Raw genomic sequence first — 24,447 nt, 5'->3', positions numbered from 1 at the left:
TAACCCCACTGTCTATTGCAATTTCTCTCTGAAGTTAACCAACAGCATCAAACAAACAAACAAACAAACACACGTGCTGTTTCCCATCAACTTTAGGAAAACGCTGCCTTTGCGGGCACCTGAACTTTTCTAATTCTGTGGTCCAGTGTCCTCTTAGTAGGACCATATATTCTCAAAATTCTAATTAAGTTTATTTCTTCCAGGATCAACATCTTGTTAGCCATATGAAAACTTCACCCAGATTCATACAGGATGCCAGATCCGTCTTCCTCCAATTGAAATAAAATAACAGAGTTCTATACCTCGTCAGGTAGGGCCTACAGCCCATAACCAGCAGGAAGTAGCTACAGAAGAAAGATCATCTCCCTTCAGCACCCCTTTAAGATTAAAGGTGTAAACTCTCTGATGGGGGAATAAAGCAGGCAAGTAAGATAGAGAAATAATAGATGTATCTGGAACCTGGCAGAGAGTCCATGTGGACATCAGTAACCCCCAAGATGGCTGCTGGAAAACCCCCACCCCTAGGATTCTGCTTTCCAGAACAAAGACTTCTTCTGAGAGCAAGGAAAAGCCCCAGATATTTCCCAAGGACTTTATCATTGGGCCCTCACTAGGGGATTTATAGGTGGGGTAATCAATCAAAACAGCAAACAGCTGAAACTCCTCCCATGCTCTCATCATACTTTCCTGCTTCCTCCCCTTAATAATAACTAGAGTATGTGCTTTAATAAATAATGCGGTAAAAACACAGACACTAGCCCACTTCATAACCCCAGAAATAGTGATGCCAAAGCTTCATAAACTTGAGCAAGGCCTCAAAGGGGGGATATAATATAGGCTGTGCTTGAATTCAGAATTACTAATTCTGTATCCAAGTGTACCTAGTTTCTAGAAAGCCAATCAAGTAATATAGGCCCTATAGGCTTCAAATATTCAGAAAGGATGTAGACTGAATGTGTATTCAAAGTTATATCCAGACAGAATGTGGGTGATATGTTAATTCAAGCTTACTTGGAGGATAGGTGATATGTTAATTCAAGCTTACCTGGAATGTGGGGGACATGTTAATTCAAAACCTATCTAGTATTCAAACAAACACTTAAAATTCTAAGAAATTAACCAAAAAAAAAAGTCCTTTTTGCCTAAAAGCACCATTTGACTCCCCGCTCCTACATCCTCTATATGAAAGGGACCCAGAAATCCGATTCAGGGCCTGGCTTTTTGGACAGGAGTCCACTGGGCCCAGCCAGTCATAATAAATCTTCTCAGAATATTCCTGAGTAATAGCCTTCAATAGGCAATCATTGAATCCTTTCTGCTTCCACAAAAATATATGTAAATGAATATTTCTGGAACCCAAATTAGGCTAAGCAGGATGGAAAGGTCATATAGAAATCTGAATATAGAAACTACTGGGAAAGGGGGAAAGATTTTCTAAGCTCTTTGATCTACCCAGCCCCCAGGGACTTCTCTTTGCAAAAGCAATGAGGGAAAGGCTAGGTGTGTCAGATTAAAACTTTATCTGCTAGGCTGGGGAATCTAAGAATTATTTAGTCCTATAATTTCCCAATTTAAACCTTTTAACAAACATGGTGGTTAATAATCCTATTACCTAATTTCAGTAAGTAAAGGAAAAGTCCTTGAAAACTATGGAAAGGTCTTTCCTAAATTATAATTAAAAGAAATTGAACAATTATAATATATTCCAGAACCTAGCAGTCAGTACGCTTTTAAGATTATTCACAGTTTTAGAATTTTATGAAAGAAAAGAGGTTGTCACTTCCTGTGAAGGAAGGAAAAGAATATCCATTGCATAAACTGAGGTGGTTTCAATTTTATTTAGTTTGGGTGTTATCGCTCTAGGTTTATAGCATACCAAGTAAATAAATTAACATTATAGGTATTAAATCTTTAAGATGATGAAAATTATAAGTTCATGCTTAATGAAATTAAGATAAAGTAAATTTCATTGGTTGCTAATTGTAATTTAATAAGCTTATTTAAAGGTAAAGTAACTAGACTATGTGGTTTTGATTATGAAGAGTTTATAAAAGCATCTTCTAAACTGAAGCTTTTAAACAGCTAATTCCAGAAAGCAATTATTAATTAGAAACCTAAATTGATATTAATAACAAAAAATAACTTCATAACAGAGAAACCTATCAGAAGCTAGCTCAATCTGCATATTAAAGTGGTGGTAAGGAAAGATAACCTTGATTCCATTGGGAATCTTAGATTTTTCATAAAATAATGGAGAAATTAGTTTTTTCTGTACTGTTATAGTAAAATACCTGTTAATTAATGTCATCATGGTAAAGGTGTAGAAGTAAAAAGCAAAGTACTAAGATGTATGTTATACATTGCTTTGGATGTGTTTAGAAAGTGTATAAAGATGAAAAGAGATAGATTGCACTATTGTCAAACTGTCTTGTGCATTCAAGCCAGGACCAAATACCCTGCATGGTACCTCTCCATTTGAGTTATTGGCTTGGTCTGTCACTGTGACCCCTAAAACAATAAAAGTATCTACTACATCTCTGAACATGCTCCTGATGTGGATGGGGAGTACATTGCAGTTTCAAACGCCTGCAACAGCTGACAATGGCTCAATACAGCCAGATGTACAATGGACATTACCTCCAGAATGGCTGTTTCATAGTGCCAGAGGGTGCTATGCACCAGACTGGTGAGACACTGGAGCCTACCTTCCTACCTTCTCTCTAGGATCAACTGTGCTGCAGCATTCTGGCTCTGTGAAGGGCATATCAAATGGAGTAATGATTGCCAGAGTGATGTAAGTAGAACTTAAACAAACACAGCAGGCATTATGGCCTGCTCCCATGGAGAGATAACATGTATAGTGTTGCAAACCTGGAGCTTAGATCTATTAACTGCAGCTCAAAGAGGAACTTGTGCATTGATTGGTATTTAGTACTATACCTCTATGCCTGATAATTGTGATGATATCTTTTCTATTCTGGAGCATATGCAGAGAGATATTGAACATGTTTAAAGTCCTGGTTAATTTAATACATTTTCTAAGTAGTTAATGAGTGTGCCTATAAGGTAAAGGAATAGCTCTCTTAAGTACTGTCTTTATTTAGCTTGCCATTATGCTTGTCTCATTGTTGCCTATACTATCTTTGTGAGTTTATATCTAGGACAGTGCCTCCTTCATACCTCTCCTAGCTGTCCTAAGCATAAAAACTGATGTGGAAACTGGGGTTGGCAGTTTATACCCAAACCTAACAGGTCTACCACAATCTCTCCCTAGAGTTAACCAACAGCATAAAAGAACCCAAGGAAGAATGCTGCTTCCCATCAATTTGGGAGGATGCATCCTCTGAAGGTACCTGGCCTTTCTCACTTTTGTGGTCCAATATCATGGCTGGCCCCCTTTTTGGGTCTGCTTACAACTATCTTATTTATCCTCCTAGTAGGACCATGTATCTTAAATTCTAACTAAGTTTATTTCTTACAGAATCAACACGTTATTAGTCATGCGAGGATTTCATCCATTTCCACCCAGGGTGCTGGGCCCATCTTCTCTGAACTGCAATAAATTAGCCAGAGGTTTACCATAATTCTATTGCAGTTGAGGTTTTACACCTTGTCAGGTAGGGCCTACTGCCCCTAACCAGTGAGAAGTTGCTACAGAAGAATGACCATTGCCCTTCAGCACCCCTTAAGAATAAGGGTGTAAACCCTCTGAGGGGGAGTTGAGGCAGGTTAGTATAGGGAAAGGGAAGGCTTGGGCCACAGCTGAAGATCCAGCAGACAACATGGCCAACAGACAACATGACCAACGTCCATATGGCTGTGAGACCCCATCCAGAAACCTCCTAAGAAGGCTGTTGGAAAGACCCTGTGAGATTCCAGCCATGAGAATTTCATTTGGAATGAGAGGTAAAGCTCTGGATCCCCTCAGAAGTCTTCACCATTGGTCCCCTGAGAAATGATAGGTGGAGCAACCAATCAGAAGAGCAAACAGCTGGGGAAGGAGGAAACACTTAAAAAAAGCCCTAACCTGGGGACCCATGTGTTCAACTCACTCTGCAGTATATCCGTGGTCCATGCCTCAGACCATGTACTTTACTTGTTTCTTAATAAACTCTTTTTTTTTTAAGATTTATTTTTAAATTTTATTTCTCTCCCCTTTCCCCCCTCCCCATTGCCTGCTCTCTGTGTCCATTTGCTGTGTGTTCTTCTGTGTCTGCTTGCATTCTTTTCAGTGGCACCAGGAATCTGTGTCTCTTTTCGTTGCATCATCTTGCTGCATCAGCTTTCCAAGTGTGTGGTGCCACTCCTGGGCAGGCTCCACTTTTATCATGCAGGGCGGCTCTCCTTGTGGACATACTCCTTGTGCGTGGGGCTCCCCTACATGGGGGACACCCCTTCGTGGCATGGCACTCCTTGTGCGCATCAGCACTGTGTGTGGGCTTGCTCACCACATGGGTCAGGAGGCCCTGGGTTTGAACCCTGGACCTCCCATATGGTAGGCGGACCCTCTATCAGTTGAACCAAATCCATTTAATAAACTCCTCACTCCCTTGCCTATCCCATGGCATGTCCTTAAATTCTTTTATATGACATAAGCCAAGAACCTAAAACCTCAAAAACCAGAGCCATCTGGTAACATAGGCCTCAATCCCCAATACCTCCTAAAAAAAAAGGTTAAATTAGGTTGCTTTATGATCACTATGTGTGTGTGTACATGCGTGTGTGTACATGTGTCTACTGAGGCTCCCTGGGGTGGGGGGGGAATTCAACTTTCCACCTTTGGATAAATTCCCTGGCAAGTCTGTATGTATGAGGACCATTAGAAATTAGGAAACTGCATTAGGAGATATAGTCATAGATTCATATCAGTTGAAAACGAATTCCCAATTGACATTGGAATAATATGGAATGCATTAAGGGATGTATTAGTATCTTTTTAAACAAATAATTGTTTTGGCGGTAGTTTAACACACCCCAAACAAAGTCATAAAGTAAATACACTTAGCCCAATAATGAAAATACTGAATTTTTGACTTCTAAACCTTCAAGCAAAAATTCTCGAAAGCCACTCACCCTTTGCTAATTGCAAAGTAACTGTTTTCTTTCATTTTTTGAAATGCAAGTCAGTGCTTTATTTACATCTATGGAGAGAGAATTTCAAACATATTGGAAGGTGATGATTTTCCCCCCTTTGACAATTGTTTTCTTTCTTTTTTTTAATGGCTTTTTTTTTTTTCAGAAGATACCTGGGATTGAACCTGGAACCTCATACGTGGGAAGCAGATGCTCAACCACTGTGCTACTCCCACTCCCTGGCATTTGTTTTCTTTAAGCATCAAACAGGAATGAATTTTATAGTTACCCTTTATTGAGTTTCTTTGATATGCAGATACTATGTTATGGGTTTTCATTAATTTGGTATTTTTATCCTTGTTTGGTAGTAGAGGAAACTGAATTTAGAGGGTCAAGTAACTGCCCAACGTTGTGACTGGAAATGGTGGAGCAGGCATTCAAACCCAGGTCTGGTACCAACATTCATGCTTATCCCGTCCTCCCACCCCCATCACACTATACTTTCTAATCTTTACACAGGTTTGCCTGTGGAAAGAGAGAAGCTGTGTTTCCAGGAAAAGAGAAATGGGTTATCACTGAAACTAAACTTACATACATTTTTTAAAAAAAGCTGTCTAAATGACAAATTTATCGAAGACCAACATGTTTTTAGATATGAAAACCCCAAAAGTTCAGTTCAAAGATATCCAGAGGCTCTATTATCAGCTACCACTTTTCTTTTACAAGGACCTAGGATATCCCAACAGCCACTACCAATAACCATAGAGATTTTTAAAAGTCCTGAGTCAATACCTTCCATTCCCAAGATATAGTCTGTGTTCTCTTAAATATGCAGTGCCCAAATTTCATAACTATCTGTGAGGATAGTATGGATTATGCTGTGGTAGGGAGCAACTCCAAAAATCTTAGTGGCTTAACACAATAAAGGCTTATTTCTTGCATATACAAAATTTGTTGTGGGTCGGGTGGCTCTCAGGGCATCTGCCAACCATATGGTGACTCAGAGGCACAGGCTGCTTCCATCTTTTGGCTCTTCCATATCAACACAAGGCTTCTTCCATCATTGCAATGGTAGGGTAAAAGAGATGTGAGAATCACAAAAAGCTTTTCACTGTCTCAGTCCAGAAATGACTCGTCACTTCTGCTCACATTTCCTTAGCCAAAATAGTCACATGACTCTGCCCAACTGCAAGGGAAGGTGAGAAAGTTTTCTGTGAGCCTGGAAGAAGAGGAGAACCAGATATTGGTGGATACTAGCAACGTCCACATAATAACCTGTATTATTCATGTCTTTTATATAGGCATAGAAATAACCATTTGGAAATAAAACTGCTTATTCCAGATGGGTAGGCTGTGGTCACATGGACTCTTCTGAGCATACTGCTGCTTGGGCTTACCAACACAAATATACTTCTATTTCTCCAGCTTCTCTCTTTCCTCCTTTAGTGAGCAGACACATAGAAGCATGTGAGTTTGCAGGTGGGGGAGCAAAGGGGAGGAGGATACCCTTCATGATGAGAAGGAAGAAAGAAGGGAAAACTAAAACTCATAGGCTACATATCATTTCCTCTGTCACCTTGGTCTTTTCCCAAAGCCTATTCCATCTCTTCTTCCCCCTAACCAGATCGCTTCCTTACTCTTCAATAAATGCTTAAGAAAGTTGGAATCTGGAAATTCTTCTGAACATAAATGGATCCTATTACATTCTGTAAGCTTATTCTGTGCATACTGTAGGAAAGATTTGTTATTAGTACATATGTGCAGATTTTGCCCATCACTACCCCATAGGAGTATAAGATTAAAAACAGAGAAGGAAATAGTAGGAAGTTTTGTTTTGTTTAAGATTTATTTTATTTATTTCTCTCTACCCTCTTGTTGCTTGCATTTGCTGTGTCCATTTATGTTGTGTGCTGGTCTTCTCTTTCTAGGAGGCACTGGGAACCAAACCTGGGACCTCCAATGTGGGAGGAAAGCACCTAATTGCCTGAGTCACCTCCACTCCCTGCTTTTCATTGAGTCTCTCATTGTGTTTCCTCGCTGTCTCCTAGTTGCGTCATCTTGTTGCGTCAGCTCTCTGTCTTGCTTATCTTCTCCAGGAGGCACCAGGAACCGAACCCAGGAATTCCCATGTGGCAGGTAGGGGCTCAGTTGCCTGAATCACATTCACTTCCTGAGTTTTGTTTTTTAAGACCTATTTTCCCATGGTTTCTGAAGGGAAAATCCTTAGGAAATTCCAGTAGGTATATAATTATCTGAAACAGGTAATTGGAGAAAACTGAGATTCTATTCTATTCCAAACCACTGTGGACCTCTTTCCAACACACTGTCTTAACTTTTGTAAATTGAGTGAACTATTGGCTCAGGGAGTAGAGTAACTCTATTAACACTGTGGAGACTGAAGGAGGCAGGCCTTTGGAGACAGGAAGACCTACAGACTGAATAGGACCTTGGAGGAGAGGAGGTTCTTACTCCTCAGAGCCTCTGCCTCTCACTCTTTTAGCCACCAACTCTGCTTGGGAATCCTATCACCATATTTACTATTTCTATAGGGAAATGGATTCTGAGGGCTAAACAGCTAACAAAGACTTTGGGAATACAAAGTATTTTCCAGTTGGGAGAATGTCTTTTTATACTATTGATTATGGGGAAGGAATACAAGGAAAATTTAGTAGTAATAGCATTATCTAAGAGCTAGGGATTGCCTATTTTTTAACTTTACTCCATTTCCCATTATATATTATATACTATGATTTTAGTGTAGTCTAGAAAGTTTTGGGGAAAAATAATCAAAATTGGATAGCACATAAATGAGTTGGTGTTTTGTCCTAATCACCTGCCTTCTGCTATGGCTGTATCAATCAGGTGATTGCTGCTGGTTGTTAATACTGGCTAACTCATATGAACATAATATCTGTACACGGTAAGAAATTAAAGTGGACTATAATTAATTTATGTGGTTTCTGACCTTTTCAGGATGAAGAGGTTTCTTGCTTTTAAAGTACTCTTTATATCTGCAAAATGGACTCTTTTCTATACCTTTAGCCAATACTTCTTAGCAGTTTTGAATTGGGGTGGGGGTAAGGGTGGGCAAAGGGGTATATTCACAACTGTTACCAAACAACTTTATCTATACACATTCTTTCCCAAACTGTATCTAGCTTGGATGTTGGTGAATTATTACTATGATTTTTGTTTGGTAACAATTGCTTTGTAAGATGCTAGGGGCTTCATCTTGAAAAACGTGTTTATAATGCTCAGAACTAATCTTTACTAGTGAAAGTGGCACATTTATTTTGAAAATACAGTTAGTGTAATTAATTTTCTCTTCCCCGTTCCCCCCCCCCAACTGTTTAAGATAACTGTCTTCTTACATAGAGGACTATTATGTTCAGGTATTGGAAGAATTCAAAGACATGCAACACTTGGATTCTTACCCTTTTAAGGTGAGTAATAAGAAAGGGTTACCAGTGAAAGCAAAGCAGCCATGTTGTATATGGGGCCAATATTGGACAACCAAGAAAAAACTCTGTAATTTTAATCAACTTTTAAAAGTTAATTGTCCACGGGAAGCGCACTTGGCCCAGTGGTTAGGGCGTCCATCTACCACATGGGAGGTCCGCTGTTCAAACCCCGGGCCTCCGTGACCCGTGTGGAGCTGGCCCATGCGCAACACTGATGCGTGCAAGGAGTGCCGTGCCTCGCAGGGGTGTCCCCGCGTAGGGGAGCCCCACGCACAAGGAGTGCACCCCTTACGGAGAGCCTCCCAGCGCGAAAGAAAGTGCAGCCTGCCTAAGAATGGCGCCTCCCACACGGAAAGCTGACACAACAAGATGACCCAACCAAAAGAAACACAGATTCCCGTGCCACTGACAACAACAGAATCGGACAAAGAAGAAGACGCAGCAAATAGACACAGAGAACAGACAACCGGGGTGGGGGGGAAGCAGAGAGAAATAAATAAATCTTTAAAAAAAAAGTTAATTATCCAGAGGACCTGTCATACCAGTCAATATGTCGAAGTGCCCTACCAGATCCATAGTCATTAAAAAGAAACCATTTTTTATAAAGTCAAACCAAGCATATCTTGTCTTCACCTTTCTCAGTTCTCTTTAATCCAGATCCTTTTTCTGGATGCCATACATTTTTATTTCTCCCACTCAGCTTCTTACTTTACCGTTTCTTAGTGCATACATGATTATCCCAGCTTCCCAATCTTTTGCAATTCTTTTCCCAGCCAACTCTCCCTCCCCAGTAATTCGCCAGAACAGGGTTATGTTGTGTAAATTTTAGAAAGGACACTAATACAAAGGCCCAGGAAACCATGCACTGGGATCCTAAATTCCATCTTTCTCAAATTCCTTTTTTTTTTTTTTTAAGATATATTTTTATTTCTTGGGCTCTCCTTGCAGGGAGCACTCCTCCCCCATATACTGGGGACACCCCTGTGTGGCATGGCACTCTTTGCGTGCTGCAGCACTGCGTGTGGGTCAGTTTACCACACAGGCAGGAAGTCCTGGGTTCAAACTCTGGACCTCCTATATGGTAGGCTGATGCTCTATCAGTTGAGCGACATCTGCTTCCCCTCAAATTCTTAAGCTACAGCTAAAGCCCCACTGAGGAGCCGGCATGACTGGGCTCCTAGCCCAGGTGGCAGCCCCTGCAGAAGAGAGGAGCAATAAGGCCAGTAATAGATCGAGCCAAGCCGGGAAGAGCGAGGAGTGTGTCCACCACAGGCAGATGCTGACGGCGTGCGCCCCCCCCACTCCCCGCGGAGGAATACACGCAGCGCTGGCCCAAGATGGCGCCCTCCCCACGGTCGCCTCGGCGCGGAGGCGGTGCCGCGTGTGTCACGTGACATCCCACCGTCCCGGCCGCCAGTCGCGCGGCGCTGCTGCCAAGGGCTTGCGCTGAGAACCCTGAGGTGGCGAACGCGGTGTCCTTTTCCCGCTAGGGGGTTCCTCCTCTGTCCCCTCAGACCCGCGAGGCTCACTCCCAGCGGCGGAAGGCCGGAGCGGGGAGAGGAAGAGGGGCGCCCAGTAGTGTAAAGGCAAAGAGGGGCTGCGGAACCTGGCTCGCAGCACCCGGCGCCGACGCGGGAGGTCCCTGTGCCCGGCGAGGGCCGGGCGGGAGGAGACCGCCTGGGTGTCCTGGCGGATGGCGGGGGGACAGGGTGAGGTTGTTGGGCAGATTCGGGGTATTCGGCCCAGACCATGGTCACCGTCGGGGATTCGTGGGTCCCTTCAGGCTTCGACCACTGGGCTTGGGCGTTTCACGGGTTTCTTATCGCCAGTCAGCCTCAAAGCCAGCAGGATTGAAAAATAGCTCCAGCCAAATGTTGGAGAGGAGCTGAGCCGTCAGCCCGAGGGGACTGGAGAGGGATGTCCCGTCCCTTTGGGAACTGATAGAGCAGGGGCTGAAGAGGGCGGCAGCAGCGCAGAGCCCATCAAATGCCTCCTTCTGGATTTCTGTCCCTGCTAAGTGGGCTTGGCGGCGCTGGCCACCCGGAAGGAGGGACAGACGACGCTCGGCGGGCTCTGACCGCTCAGCTTTCATGTGGCTGCTGACGGAGACCCAGGGGGAAACTGACATGGGGGGCAGCCTCGTCTCTCTCCCTCCCCGCCTCCCTGGCATCGGGGTTGGAGATGTGGAGACGTGAGGGGGCCCATCAGCTTGCCCCGGGTTCACCAGAACTCCGCGAGGCACCCGAGCGTCCCTTTGCGCCCGGGGGAGGAGAGGCTCCGCGCGGGCTCCGAGGCGGTCCGGCGGGCAGGTAGCGAGCGGAGCCGGAGCCCCAGCCTCGCCATGGGGCATAACGGGAGCTGGAGCTCCAGAAACTCCAGCGAGCCGCTCAACGCGTCCGGCGCCGAGACTGTGGGCGCGAACCGCAGCGCGCTCGGGGAGTTGGGCGAGGCGCAGCTGTACCGGCAGTTCACCACCACCGTGCAGATCGTCATCTTCATAGGCTCGCTCCTCGGTAAGCCACTCACCGGGCGCCTCCCGGAGGGAGCTCGCCCGCGGCACAGACTCGCGAGAGCCGGGATCTGGTGTCGCTGGAGCCGCGGTGGGTCTCGGGGTGCCTGGCATAGTGCAGGTAGTTGAAGGTTTTTGGAATCCCGGGGTAACTGCAGTGAAGTTTTAAGCACGGTCGACTTCAGGTGCCAAACTGGAAACAGAAGAATTCTAATGGGGCTTTCTCTTGGCCGGAGAATCGGTGCCTGGACCAGGCGGAGGTCGCCCTCCTCGGAGCCCTAGCAGAACGCTCCGGGATGGGCGCAGGGAAGTGCACATCATTCATTACTTCCCGGGTGCCAGGGTGGGGCTCTGGCCCGAGCTCTTGTTTACAAATAGCGAGGAACAGAGGTTTTGTGGGAATTTGTTGCAGATGGCTGGAATAACTGCTACCCGCTCTGTTAAAGACGTGTTTTGTGCTCCCATCTATTCCCTATATATAAAATTATTTTGAAAGACCCTTGCTTGCGTCTTTATGGCTTGCTTCTAAGAAACTGACCAGCTGGTAAACAACCCTGTGAAATTAAACTGTGCTGCCTTCAGCTATTTTTAAAACCCTCAAACAAACCAAAACCCACTCTACTTCCCACCTATGCTTTATTTGAAGTACAGAGTGAAGACAGGATTAACAACAACAAAACAGGTGTATTTTTGTTCAGAGAAGAAATGATGAACGAACTGAAATGAGTGACTTGTAAAAACGTTTGCCCATCAGTGTGAGAATTATGGGTACTCGTGGTAGTTACTCTTTATTTAAAATGATAAATCATACAATCTATATTCTTTTGTTATGAGGTTTGTTGAATGTGCTACGCATTACTTGTTAATATATGGCTCCCCTTTAAATATAAAGTTTCTGATGTAGCCTTTTTTGAAGGTTCAGGGGATTGAACCCGAGAGCTTGTATTGAGAAGCATGTGCTCAACCACTGAGCTACACCTGCTCCACCATGTAGCATTTTTAAGGATGTACAAAGATTGTTTATGATTATATATGGTACTGTAGCCAAGAGCAATCTTCAAGTTTCAAAGTAGAAATGCATTACTTTTTAGAGGCATTAGTGAATTTCCATGGAAACCAGGGTTGCTGACATCAAAAGGACTGAGTTGGGAAGAATTTTAGTGTTTGGAATTTCCCTTCATAGTTTCTCTAATTGTCATCATCCCATCTCACTCTATCATAATATTTAGTCATCCATTTATCCTTATGAGGGCATTTCTGGCTTATGTCTAGATTTTTTTTAAAGATGTATTTTTATGAGTGGAATGTTAAATGCACATTAACAAAGCGAGAACCCATTTTCCAAATATCAGCGTTAATTTGACAGACACTTATTGAGCATCTAATAGGTGATAGGCATTAGGTATTTAAATTCCAGTATTGTCCCATGCACTTATGGTGTAGGTTATCATGGAGGCAGTAGAAGTGGATGCATTTTTATTTCTGCAGTTTTAACTTTTAACCAACAGGTATTTATTTTTATTTTTCTCTTTTCCCAGTATTTCCCCAGTATTTTCCCCAATATAATACCATTTTAGTGAAGTGAAATAAATTTGCTTCTTCTATTTGTATGTTTTTTAAAAAAGCAGTTTTGTTGAGGTATATTTACAACATAAATCTCTCCAAAGTGTGCAATCAATGGCTTTTAGTATAATCATAGTTTCGGCATTCATCACCACAAAAAATTTTTAGAGCAATTTCATTACTCCAAAAAGAAAAACTTCACATCCCTTAGCAGTCATCTCTCAATCCCTCTATGCTTTCCCAGCCCTACATAACCACAAATCTAATTCCATCTTTATAAGTTGATTTATTAATAAACTTTCAGTGGTGTTATACAACTATATTGGAACATGTGCTGGCTACTTCTAGTTCTAAGTAAGTAGAAGAGTTTACCCTGTCTTAACTAGGTCCTTCACCTGATGCTGGGACCAGCACTGAAATGAAATCCCATAAGCTGGCCATAAGGACAAGACTCTTAGAGCAGACGTCATACAGGTACTTGACAAAAAGTGAAACAAATAAACAAAAACAAAACAAAACAAACCAAGTCCAGAGTCTTTGGGTGCTAGGTGAGGACAAGAAAAACCTTAGTCCTTTTGTATGATAAGGCTCTTCTTTCCTTAGGGCAATAATAGTTGTGATCTAGTCTGCATTGTCCAATATGGAAAACACTAGCACTGTGTCTATTTAAAATAAAATTTAAAGATATTAAAACTTCATTTCTTCAGCTGCATTATGTGCAATTCAAGTGTTCAGTAGTCACATATGACTGTCAGATTGGACTGCGCAGATATATTAATAAAACAATCCCATTATTGTAGAAAGTTCTAGTTGATGGTGTTGGTCTAGGTTCTAGACATAATAGCTTTTTGACTGAGAGTGAATTTAATCATTTAGTTTTTACATCTTTGATTTTAGGTGGGAGAAGGGTGCAGGGTGGGGGAGGATATAGTCCCCAAGAATTTCCAGTGATTTTAGAGACACTTAGAATTGTTAAATATTTCTACCACTAGATTCACTATTCCCTAATATAGAAATAATGATTACATTAATATAATGCTTTTTATGTGGCAAGCACTGTTTTAAGTGCGTTATGCTAAATGCTCATTGAATTCCTAAGAACTCTGGGGTTGTCTTTTTCTTTTTTCCAAAGATTTATTTTTTATTTATTTCTCTCCCCTTCCCCCCAGTTGTCTGCTCTCTGTGTCCATTTGCTGTGTGTTCTTCTGTGACTGCTTCTATCCTTATCAGCGGCATCGGGAATCTGTGTTTCTTTTTGTTGCATCATCTTGTTGTATCAGCTCTCCATGTGTGCAGCGCCATTCCTGGGCAGGCTGCATTTTCTTTCGCGCTGGGTGGCTCTCCTTACAGAGCACACTCCTTGCACATGGACTCCCCTACGTGGGGGACACCCCTGCGTGGCATGGCACTCCTTGCACGCATCAGCACTGCACATGGGTCAGCACCACGGGTCAAGGAAGCCCGGGGTTTGAACCGCGGACCTCCCATGTGGTAGGTGGATGCCCTATCCATTGGGTCAAGTCCTCTTCCCTGGGGTTGTCTTATTGTTACTATCTCCATTTTATGTACTAAGGAACTAAGTGAAACACAAGGAGGTTAAGATACTTGCCAAAAGTCACTGAATGAGTAGCAGGGTTGAGATTTTAAATCCTGGCCATCTGGTTGAGAGGCTGTACACCAGCTCCTAGCAGGAATGCATTTACTTGTTTACACAATCATTTGATGTTCCCACAGTGTATTTTATTATTAGTCTTTATAAACACTTGATTTCCTTTCTTTCTGCACTGATTTCTGGCAAGATGGGCTGTTGAATCCTTCAAAGCAATGCCATGTAGATTTTACACTGACCCCCTGCAAACCAATTGGGAAGTGGCAGCTTGTTGCAGTCCATTCAGTTCAAAGGTGCGGCTATGGCTAAATGGGTCCAAAGTCAGATATACAGAAGCAGCAAAACTGGCATCTGACTCAGCATTATTTACCATGGGCAGGAGGTGGGCATCAGTCTTGCTTTAGATAAAAAGGCAGGACAATGAATGAGAACATTGGTAATTTTAATATTAAAGAAAAATGGTGTTGCAAGAAGTGTTCCCATAGTTTGACTCTAAGAGTTGGAGTACTGTGGAAATAAAAGGCAGAAGCTGTGTGAAAGTGTTAGCTCTGTTTCCCATGTCCTTTCCATTTATGTTGCTTGCAGTGGATTCAGGAATTTCCAGAGAAATCTGCCCTTATTTCAGCTCTTTTCTACACAACACCTTAAGCAACTTGCAAAAACTACTTTTGTGGATGTCTCCAAAGTGGAAAATGATTTTCCTCTTGAACTTTGGTTATGCCCAATTTGACCTAGTGGTATATTTTTGTCTCTTCCACGTTACTTGGGCCCTTCTAAGAGAGATTTCCATTAGTTCCTTTTTATTATCAGAGGAAGCATAAATCTAAATAAATTTCTAGAAATGATTTCAGAGAATGTGTGCAAAAGTGAAAAGTTTTCTTGTCTCCTTAAAAGCTTAGCTTCAATTGCATTGAAATTATAAGTGATTTATAAGGAAATGCCTTCAGACAGACTCAAGCAAAGCTTTGGCCACACTTAATTCTGAGGAATGCTGGGAAGCCGTTCTTCCTGGCCAGCACTGAAAAGTTGCTTCACTAAATCAGAGGTACCCTGAAAAAGCTTTCAGATTAAACCACAGGTTTGATACAATTTTAAATAAAATTCTAACAGTGGTTTATCGTCAGTTTGGAATTCATGCTTTTTCTGATTATTTCTGATGAAAAGTTCCTCCCCATGGGCAAATTTATAAAGGTAGAGGCATTTAAACTGTTGTTACAGTCTTTCTTTTTGTCTCCCTCACTTTTTTTTCTTTTGAGTTGTTTTAAAAATAACAAAAACATTTTGTTATATTTGTTTCATATCTTTTTTAAAAAGATTATTTTATTTATATATATTTCTTCCTACCCCCTTGTTGTTCGCATTTGTTGTGTCTGTTCGTTGTGTGCTCGTCTTCCTTTTAGGAGGCACCAGGAATTAAACCCTGGACCTCCCATGTGAGAGGGAGGCACCCAATCGATCTAGCCACCTCCACTCCCTCTTTTTTTTTAATTTTTAAATTTTTAAATTTATTTCTCTCCCCTTCCCCCCCAACCCCCCCATTGTCTACTCTCTGTGTCCATTCGCAGTATGTTCTTCTGTGACTGCTTCTATCCTTATCAGCGGCACCGGGAATCTGTGTTTCTTTTTGTTGCATCATCTTGTTGTGTCAACCCTCTGTGTGTGCGGTGCCATTCCTGGGCAGGCTGTACTTTCTTTCGCGCTGGGTGGCTCTCCTTACAGAGCGCACTCCTTGCGCGTGGGGCTCGCCTACACGGGGGACACCCCTGCGTGGTATGGCACTCCTTGCGCGCATCAGCACTGCGCATGGGCCAGCACCACACCGGTCAAGGAGGCCCGGGGTTTGAACCGCGGACCTCCCATGTGGTAGACGGACGCCCTAACCACTGGGCCAAGTCCACTTCCCTCCACTCCCTCTTATCTTTTTTTCAATTTTATAAAAATTAACAAAATGTTACAAATACAATTGAATTTCCCCTGTTCCTCTCCCCAATTCATCCCCCTCCTCTTCCAGAGGTAGTTGCTATGCTGAATTTGGTGTACAATATAAACATCTTCCCTGCCTTTGTCCTTTTGCTTCTGCCCAACTCTTGCCTGTGGTCTTCAAGTTTTTGCCAGCTGATACTTAGTCATTGCCTATTGCATGGAAAGATGAATCTGTATACAATGCTGCTTTCCAATTGATGGTTACCTCATCTAGTAAGACATACATGGAAGTTTGGGACATTTATAGAGGGCCTTTTAAGAAGAAAGAAAGTGTATTGCTAATGGGAGATGGCTGCTTCCTGTGCAATTTAGGTACCCCTGACTCATCTTCCTGTGCAATTTAGGTACCCCTGACTCATCTGCAAAGAATCTACCAATCAAGAACACTGCTTTAGCTTTACATTTACACTATGTCACATTATTTCATTCAATTGCCATAATAACCTTGTAAAATAATGTAAGGGACATTTTCTGTTTTTATTTTTTCAGCGCACCCCTTCTAATAGCATCTCCCCTCCTCAATAATATGTGTACACCCATCAGTGAACCTCCCTTGTGGTTTTCATTAGAGTTCTTAGGTGCAGAAAACAGAACTTACTGTCAAAAGAAGACACAGCTATAAAACTATTTGGAAAAGAAAAACATTTACTTGCAAAGATAGATTGCAAGGGGGTCCAGGCTTTAGAAGAACTGGCTTGCCAAATTAAACATACAAAGATATTTAAAAGAAACAACCATATGATTATCAGGTTTACAGTTACTCTATTCTTGGTGGAAAAAAGCAGTTTTCTCACATGAATATTATAACCTCAAAGATTGTGTCATATCTTCAGACATCAGCATTGCAAAAGTTTTTTTCTCCTAGGAGTCATTAACTTACAGGAAAGGCTCAAGATTTCATTTATTTTGGTAACTAGAACTAAATACAGTGGTCCTGGGTTTTTTATGTGTCCTTTTTTGGTGTTGGTGGTAACTCAGGGTGCAAATGTTTTTTCCTCTTGACTGTAAGACCTACTGTGCACATTTTTTCATACAAGGCAAGGTGTTAATTTTGCTTTTACACCAATCTAGCCAGTTTATGAAGCAATAAATTTATTACAGGGTTGCTGTTAAAGTTTCTCAGCTGCTAAAACAAATATTGTACATTGTGTGGGCATGGTTTTGAGGCAAGGAAAAGTCTCAAACTGAGGCATCAGCAAGGCTATGCTTTCTCCCTAAAGACTGTGGTATTCTATGGCTGGCTCCTGGCGATCCTTGGTCCTTGGTTTTTCTGTCACATGGTGATGGCTTTTCCTTTATTCTCCAGATTATATTGACTTCTAGCTTCTTCCCATGGCTTTCTCTCTCTCTGTCTGAATTGCATTCTGTTTATAAAGGACTCTAGTAATCTGGATTAAGTTCATTCAGATTCAATTGAGCCACACCTTAACTGAAGGAACATCTTCAGGATATCCTATTTATAATGGCTCTATACCCATCAGAACCCAGTAGGACCAAGACCACGAACATGTCCAAACTGGGGTATACAGTTCAACCCACGACAGTTGCTTTTTTGGAAACCAAGCTTGGATCCCACAGATCTAGGGACACAGCTAAGAAATATGCACAATTATATCACTTGGTTCTAGCAGAAACCATGAAGCTATTACCCTATACCACCAATGATGTGAGGGATTAGATCCTAGAACCTTTGAACATAGCTAGCGCAGAAGAACCAAAGGCATCTGGGATTTTACTGTGCTTACAAGATTATCTGATGATGCCCCACCTAAACACCACTTCATGTTAATCATGTCCACTTTCCGTGGGTACATCTGCTTGGCAGAAAAAAAACACTGCAGCCTAGCTGCAAGACTGTCTGAAAAGTGTTGTTTTTAGCTTTCCACCCTTTGTAGCAGATGGTTGGAGGATAAGGGAGGGAATATTGAGTGAGACAAACTGTAGTACCTGCCATTTTCTACTTCATATGCTTCCCTTTATGACTGCCCCTCACAATACTTTCCTTGGCTTCACTCACACCCTGGAATATGGGGGTGGGCACATGATCCAGGCCTTGCCGATCCCACAATCTTATTCCCTATCCACTGTGATTGACTCAGGGATGGTCATGGGATCGAAGCTTGGGCAATCCAAGTCCTTGCTATAGAGATGCTAAGCGGAGATAATGGAAACCAGGAGCTGTCTGCCTAGGAGAGTGTAAGGCCAACACAGAAAGAAGCAGAGCTGAGAGAGGGAGGGAGATGGGGGAGAGAGCGATAGAGAGAGAGAGACAAAGAGAGAGAGACAGAGAGAGAGAGAGACAGAGAGAGATCTGATGTCATTGAGTCCTTGGTGGTCCTGAGCCTAACACCACCCCTGCATTTTCCAATTACATGTACAGAACAAACACTGTGCTCCCCTCTTCCCAAAAAAGCCAACCAATCAAGCAAAAAACACCACTCCTTGTTTTAGTTAAATTTGTTTGAGTTGGATTTCTGTTACAACAGAAATATCCTGACTGATATATAGAGTATTTTTGTCACTAATCCTTTCCAACATTTGGACAAATAAATTCAGAGCAATTGGTGTCTTGATTTATAACACACTCTACAGTGAGGCAGGACCTGATGCCATTCAAGTCTGATAGGAAAGGACAGTGGCTGAAACCCAGGACCAGTGGAGAACTGGGCAGGGTCCTGGGATGGGCGATAGTTGGAGAGGTGATGTAAGGTCTGGCAGTTGACGAGGTCAGGAGCAGAATGTCATTCTCCTGCTCAGAAGTAGAGCCTGAGAATAAGAATCTAGTTATATTGTAAAGGTGGTGTGCAGAGGCAGAAGCTCAGAGAAGATTCAGCTGGACCAGTGGCAACTGTCCTGAATCAGCATATGGCCTCTTTGATTCTTTTTTCTTTTGGTTAAACATCCTTTTTTTTCCCCCTTAACAATAATTTCCATGTAAACAGATAAATAACTATCCATAAATAGTTGTTGATAGTTAATTAATGTGAAAACTTAATAGCAAGAAAGAAAAAGTCTGGCTGTGTTAGAAAAAGGAAAATTGCCATTGTTAGATGTAGCCTCTCAGGAGATGAGCTCAACAGTTTCTGAACCATAATCTGGCTTCAGTTTTCCTGTGTGATTATAGAGCTTCTGGGAAGGCCAGTGGGCTACTTGGTGAGTCTTGGGAAATATAACCCTTGCCACATTCAGGGCATCTAATGGCCTGGGGATGAGGTTCTGGACATCTGCAGGCAGATGGTCTAGAATGAGCTGCTCTGTGTTTTCTGATTTGCACTTTACCACAGCCGGTGCTCAGCGCTCAGCACAATCAAAGTAGAACATATCTGTGGGGGTTAAATGAGTGTCCTCAGGTGATCTAAGCGCAGGGCACATCAGGGAGAGCCTGTGCTTTGTCAGCACAAGTACAGATAGGAATCTGGGCCACACTCACTCAGGCATTGTTAAGTTAAATAGACAATACAAAGGCAGAAAGCACAGAGCAAGTGGAGGAAGGTGGAGAGGAGTAAACCAGCCCAGCCTCCCCACCTTGTTTCAATTTCTTTAACATGTCGGCTCAATACTACTAAAGCCATTGCCCTTGCCATTTCCCCTGCCTTGGAATGTTCTTCCTTGATGCCTTCCCTCCCTGGCTGGCTTATGTTCATCCTTTAAAATGCAGCCCAAATGTCAGCTCCTCTAAGAGGGCTTCCCTGATCACTTATCTAAAGTAACTCTCCCCTCACTCCCATCACATGACACTGTTTATTTCCTCGACAGCAGTTATAACTCCAGAAATTACCTTGTTTTTTTGTTAGTTTTGTTCTAAGGTTTGTTCAGAACCTTAGAATGCGGGTTCCACAAAGACAGGGACTTTGTTTCATCCATTGCTGTGTTCCCATCTAGAATAGCACCTGACGCATTGTTGGTGCTCAAAAATACTGAGTAAATGAATGGCGTGCTTGGGGACAATTAGACGGGTGATTAGCCACTATTCTGATTTGCATGTGGCTTAGGAACCTTGTGGAAGTGAACATGACCTTGGCTACAGGTCGGGTTCATACACATAGAGACATGTCCAGTGGACTGGTACCTACCACAGGACCAAGATGTCTGAGGGACAGCAGGTCTCCATAGGAATTCTACAAGGCCAGAGCTTTATAACTTGACTTTAAAAATTGGAGTCAGCTTGTGAACTAAGACAGGAAGCCTTTTGAATTAGCATAATCTGTATGGGGACATCACTATAGTTTTTGGAGGCTTTTGGATCCTGGGCAAGGTCAATATTATTGCTGGAAGTAGCCTGGTGGCATGACCCTTCCTGTGGGAGGGTGGTTTTAATCTCTTATGATTATTGGCAGAAGGGAGCTGCAGGAGGCATCTGACTGACTGTGCTAGCACAGATGTCTCCTAGGTGTGTGGGATCACAGTGGTGCCCTTGAGTTTTTATCAACTGTTAGGGGACTCCTGCTACCTGTCTATCTGAATGGGAACTGAGGTATTGAATTAAGGTAAAAAACAACAGAGTATTTTGATTCTAGCCAAGAGAGCAAGGAAATGTTGGGTTGGAACTACCTCTCACCCCTTCTTTTTGCACAACAGAATGTTGTGGGTTTTACGAAAGAAGTTATACAAAGCTGATAGAGTGTGTATGAGTGTAAAATAAAGGCTGATCACCACTTGTTTCACTCATTTGTGCATATGTAGCTTTCAGCATCTTTTTTTAAAGTTAACTTTTTTTTTTTTTTTAGATAATTTTAGCTATACATGCAGTTGTAAGAAATTATATGGAGAGGTCCAGTATACCCTTTACCTGGTTTCTCCCAATGGTAACATCTTGCAAAACAATAGTCCAATTTCACAACCAGGTACTGTTGTTGATACAGTCAAGATACAGGGCATTTCCATGACTACAAGGATGCTTCTCATTGCCCTTTTACAGCTATACTTCCCTCCTGCCTGTCCCCACACACTTCTTTTTTTTTTTTTTTTTTTTTTATTGACTTTGTAATAATATTACATTAAAAATATATATGTGAGGTCCCATTCAATCCCACCCCCTCACCCCCCTCTCCCCCCCCAACAACACTCGTTCCCATCATCATGACACATCCATTGGATTTGGTAAGTACATCTTTGGGCACCTCTGCACCTCATAGACAATGGTTCACATCATGGCCCACCCACACACTTCTTAACTCTTGGCAACCATTCATCTGTTGTCCATTTCTATAATTTTGACATTTTAAGAATATTATATAAATGGAATTAATGGAATGATATAGTTTGTAACTTTTTGGGATTGGATTTTTTTTTCCCCACTCAGCGCAATAACCTTGGAGATTCATCCGGTATGTTGCATGTACCAATAGTTTGTTCCTTTTTATTTCAATTTCATTTATATCATGTTCTTAGATGAATGCTTGGGGAGCCCCACAACTTTTCTGATTACTCTTAAGTTGAAAAAAACCCTCAATTTATAGTAGTACTTAATATGTGCAGTCAAGTGTAAAAGTTAAAGTGCCAAATTTGATTTAAAACGAAAAGTTCTCCCCTCCCTGCAACCTCAAACCCAGGTCTATTGCCTGGGAGGAGCCTGAACTTGGGTAAAGGAGTCTAGTCTGCTTCCTCCCCATGAGCTTCAGTCCACAATTTCTTGACCCTCTAGGATGGAATGGGGGTGGGAATTGGTGGTGTAGAGGGTGGAGAAGGGAGAGGTCGGAGGAACAAAAGAGGCCTTACTTGACTGACACTGTTGTGAGTGACTCGAGGCTCCCTCAACTCTCATCCGAGGTCCTAATGATGCTGATGCCCTCTCCTAGTCTTGGTTGATAGTTTACTTTCTTCTCAGTCCTGTGAATGCCTTTGAATCTCCAGTTTTTGTCTGCGGAAGCCCTTTTACTCCTGCAGGTGATTCCCTTGGACAAATCCTGACACCTGATGCCATTGCTCTCACACCTTGGTCCATGCCTGATCCATGGGGAACTCATGTGCATCCTTTGCCCTTATAAATTCTGGGAGTGTAGGGAAGTGGACTTGGCCCAGTGGTTAGGGCGTCCATCTACCACATGGGAGGACCGCCGTTCAAACCCCCGGCCTCCTTGACCCGTGTGGAGCTGGCCCATGCACAGTGCTGATGCATGCAAGGTGTGCCCTGCCACGCAGGGGTGTTCCCCACGTAGGGGAGCCCCACGCGCAAGGAGTGCGCCCTGTAAGGACAGCCACTCAGTGTTTAAGAAAGTGCACCCTGCCCACGAATGGCGCCTCACACATGGAGAGCTGACACAGCAAGATGATGCAACAAAAAGAAACACAGCTTCCTGGTGCCACTGGTAAGGATAGAAGCAGTCACAGAAGAACACACAGCAAATGGGCACATAGGGCAGACAACTGCGGGGGGTTGGAAGGGGAGAGAAATAAATAAAAAAATTTTTTAAAAAAATCTAAAAAAAAAAAAATTCTGGGAGTGTAGATGGTGGACCGTAGTTGCTTTTTTGTAGCAGCTGATCAGCCCATCTCTCTGCCTTTCACTTTCTCAGACAGGAACTTGTCACAAGTTCACAGTGAGACCCAATTGCAGGAGACACAGTCAAGCTGTCTGAATGGGCTTTTTGGATCCCCCTTACTTAGGCTTAAAGGGAGAGACTTATACCCCTCCCCTTCCTACTTGGGTGGGTATAATTCACAGCCCACCACTGCTCTCTCTCTTCTCTCCTCTTTTATACCTTCCAGGCAGGTGAGGGGTTGAGTCTTAAAACCCATTTGGCCTTAACTTTGAAAAATTTGCATCTTGATCTGACACGGTACTTTTCGTACGCTATATTTTTATATCTTGGTGCCTTCTAGAATTTTCTGTTTCTAATTTAAAAACACTAATGTTAATTTAAAAATGCATTTCTTCCTCAAAATTTATGAAGCAATTTTATCTAAAGTCTTCCAATTCATCTTTGACATCAGCCCCTGCTTTTGCTGGAAGAACTTTAGGAGCTATCAGTTTTTCAGGGCCCAACATCATCATTTCCAAGTTGTGTGAGATACCATATATATTTTCAAAAACTCATATATGATGTGGCTACTGAAAATTTCACACTAATCCTCAAGTAACCATTTTGATCTCCATAGGACAGTTTTTTTCTCCCTACTTGTCTGGTTGCCTTTCACAAACTCCCTGATATACCAATGTGTGGCTTTTTAAAGGGACTTTCTAAAACCTGCAGTGTTGAGCTCACATCCCCAGTAAGGAAAGATGATATTGTTGCTTCCTTTTTAATTTATTCCATCAAATGACTTCTACAAAGAAACCAAAGTAGCCTTGATCGAGATAATTTCAGTCAACTTGTCTTCTCCAAGCAATTCAGAAAGTGTATTAAGAGTGACTTCATATTTTCTGAGAGGGAACTTTTGAGAAAACCTCTGCTTTGTATTGGAGGGTGTGTGATAGTTACTCACTGGCTCCCTGGGCATCTCTATATGTTCATTTGCACCTTTAATTACAGCTACTTCTTGGTTAGGACTTCCTGTGCAGTTTCTGAAGACAAAAAACACTTTCAAAGGCTGCTAAATGGGAAGGAAAGAATAACTCTCTGAAGTCAACCTGAGTGTGAATTTAATTTCCAGGAACACAGAGTTTAAGTGAGACTCAAGCAGAGACAAAATGATCAAATTTCAGTTTCCAGACCTTCTCACTGATTGATGAGAATAGCACCTTTCACATTTGTCCTGTTGTTTCTGTGGCCTGCTCCCAGGGCTGCAACTCTTTAGCAGCAATGCATCTACGAATTATCAGAAGTCCTAAAATGAAGCTTTCTGCCTCTGCCACATGAAAGATGGGATTAAGGACAAGAGGGTTAACTGCCCTATTTCTCTGTGGGATGCTGTTATTGTTAAGATTGGATGGGACTTTTCTCTGAAGAGTGCCAAATCATTTTTCTTGTTTGTAACAAATCAGTAGGCTCTAGCTGGAGAGGATCTCACCAGGTGCTTTAGGAAGGGTAAATTCTAGCCTGACCCTGCTGCTGAGCGGTGAATGGACTGCTGGTAAACCACTTTGCCTCTCTTCTTCAATGTAACTGCAAGGCAGACAGTCTCAAACCTAGTGTGCTTAAGAATCATTTTTTAAAAATGCAGATTCCTATACTTCATTGACAGGAGTTCTGTTTTAGTAAGTCTGATGTGGGGTCTTAGAGTTTATATTATTAATGAGCACTCTTTATGATTTTGATGCAAGTGCCTCACACTTTAACACACTTCTGAGGGGTGTCTAGCTTAGTGTC

The 24,447-nt window shown here is 42.5% G+C and overlaps 1 protein-coding gene across 1 annotated transcript in view; it reads left to right on the top strand.

The window, feature by feature from the left end:
- Positions 1–9,953: 9,953 nt before the first annotated feature.
- The window catches only part of GPR176 (G protein-coupled receptor 176), a 129,427-nt gene continuing 114,933 nt past the window's right edge, over positions 9,954–24,447 (top strand). Inside the window, exon 1 of the mRNA XM_004481378.4 lies at positions 9,954–11,047. Coding sequence (XP_004481435.1) covers positions 10,876–11,047 — 172 coding nt within the window. The 5' untranslated portion in view covers positions 9,954–10,875. The remainder of the gene's footprint in view (positions 11,048–24,447) is intronic.

The sequence above is a fragment of the Dasypus novemcinctus genome, chromosome 3 (assembly GCF_030445035.2).
Source record: "Dasypus novemcinctus isolate mDasNov1 chromosome 3, mDasNov1.1.hap2, whole genome shotgun sequence".
NCBI classification, from domain to species: domain Eukaryota; kingdom Metazoa; phylum Chordata; class Mammalia; order Cingulata; family Dasypodidae; genus Dasypus; species Dasypus novemcinctus.
This window is presented reverse-complemented; position numbering and strand designations above follow the sequence as displayed.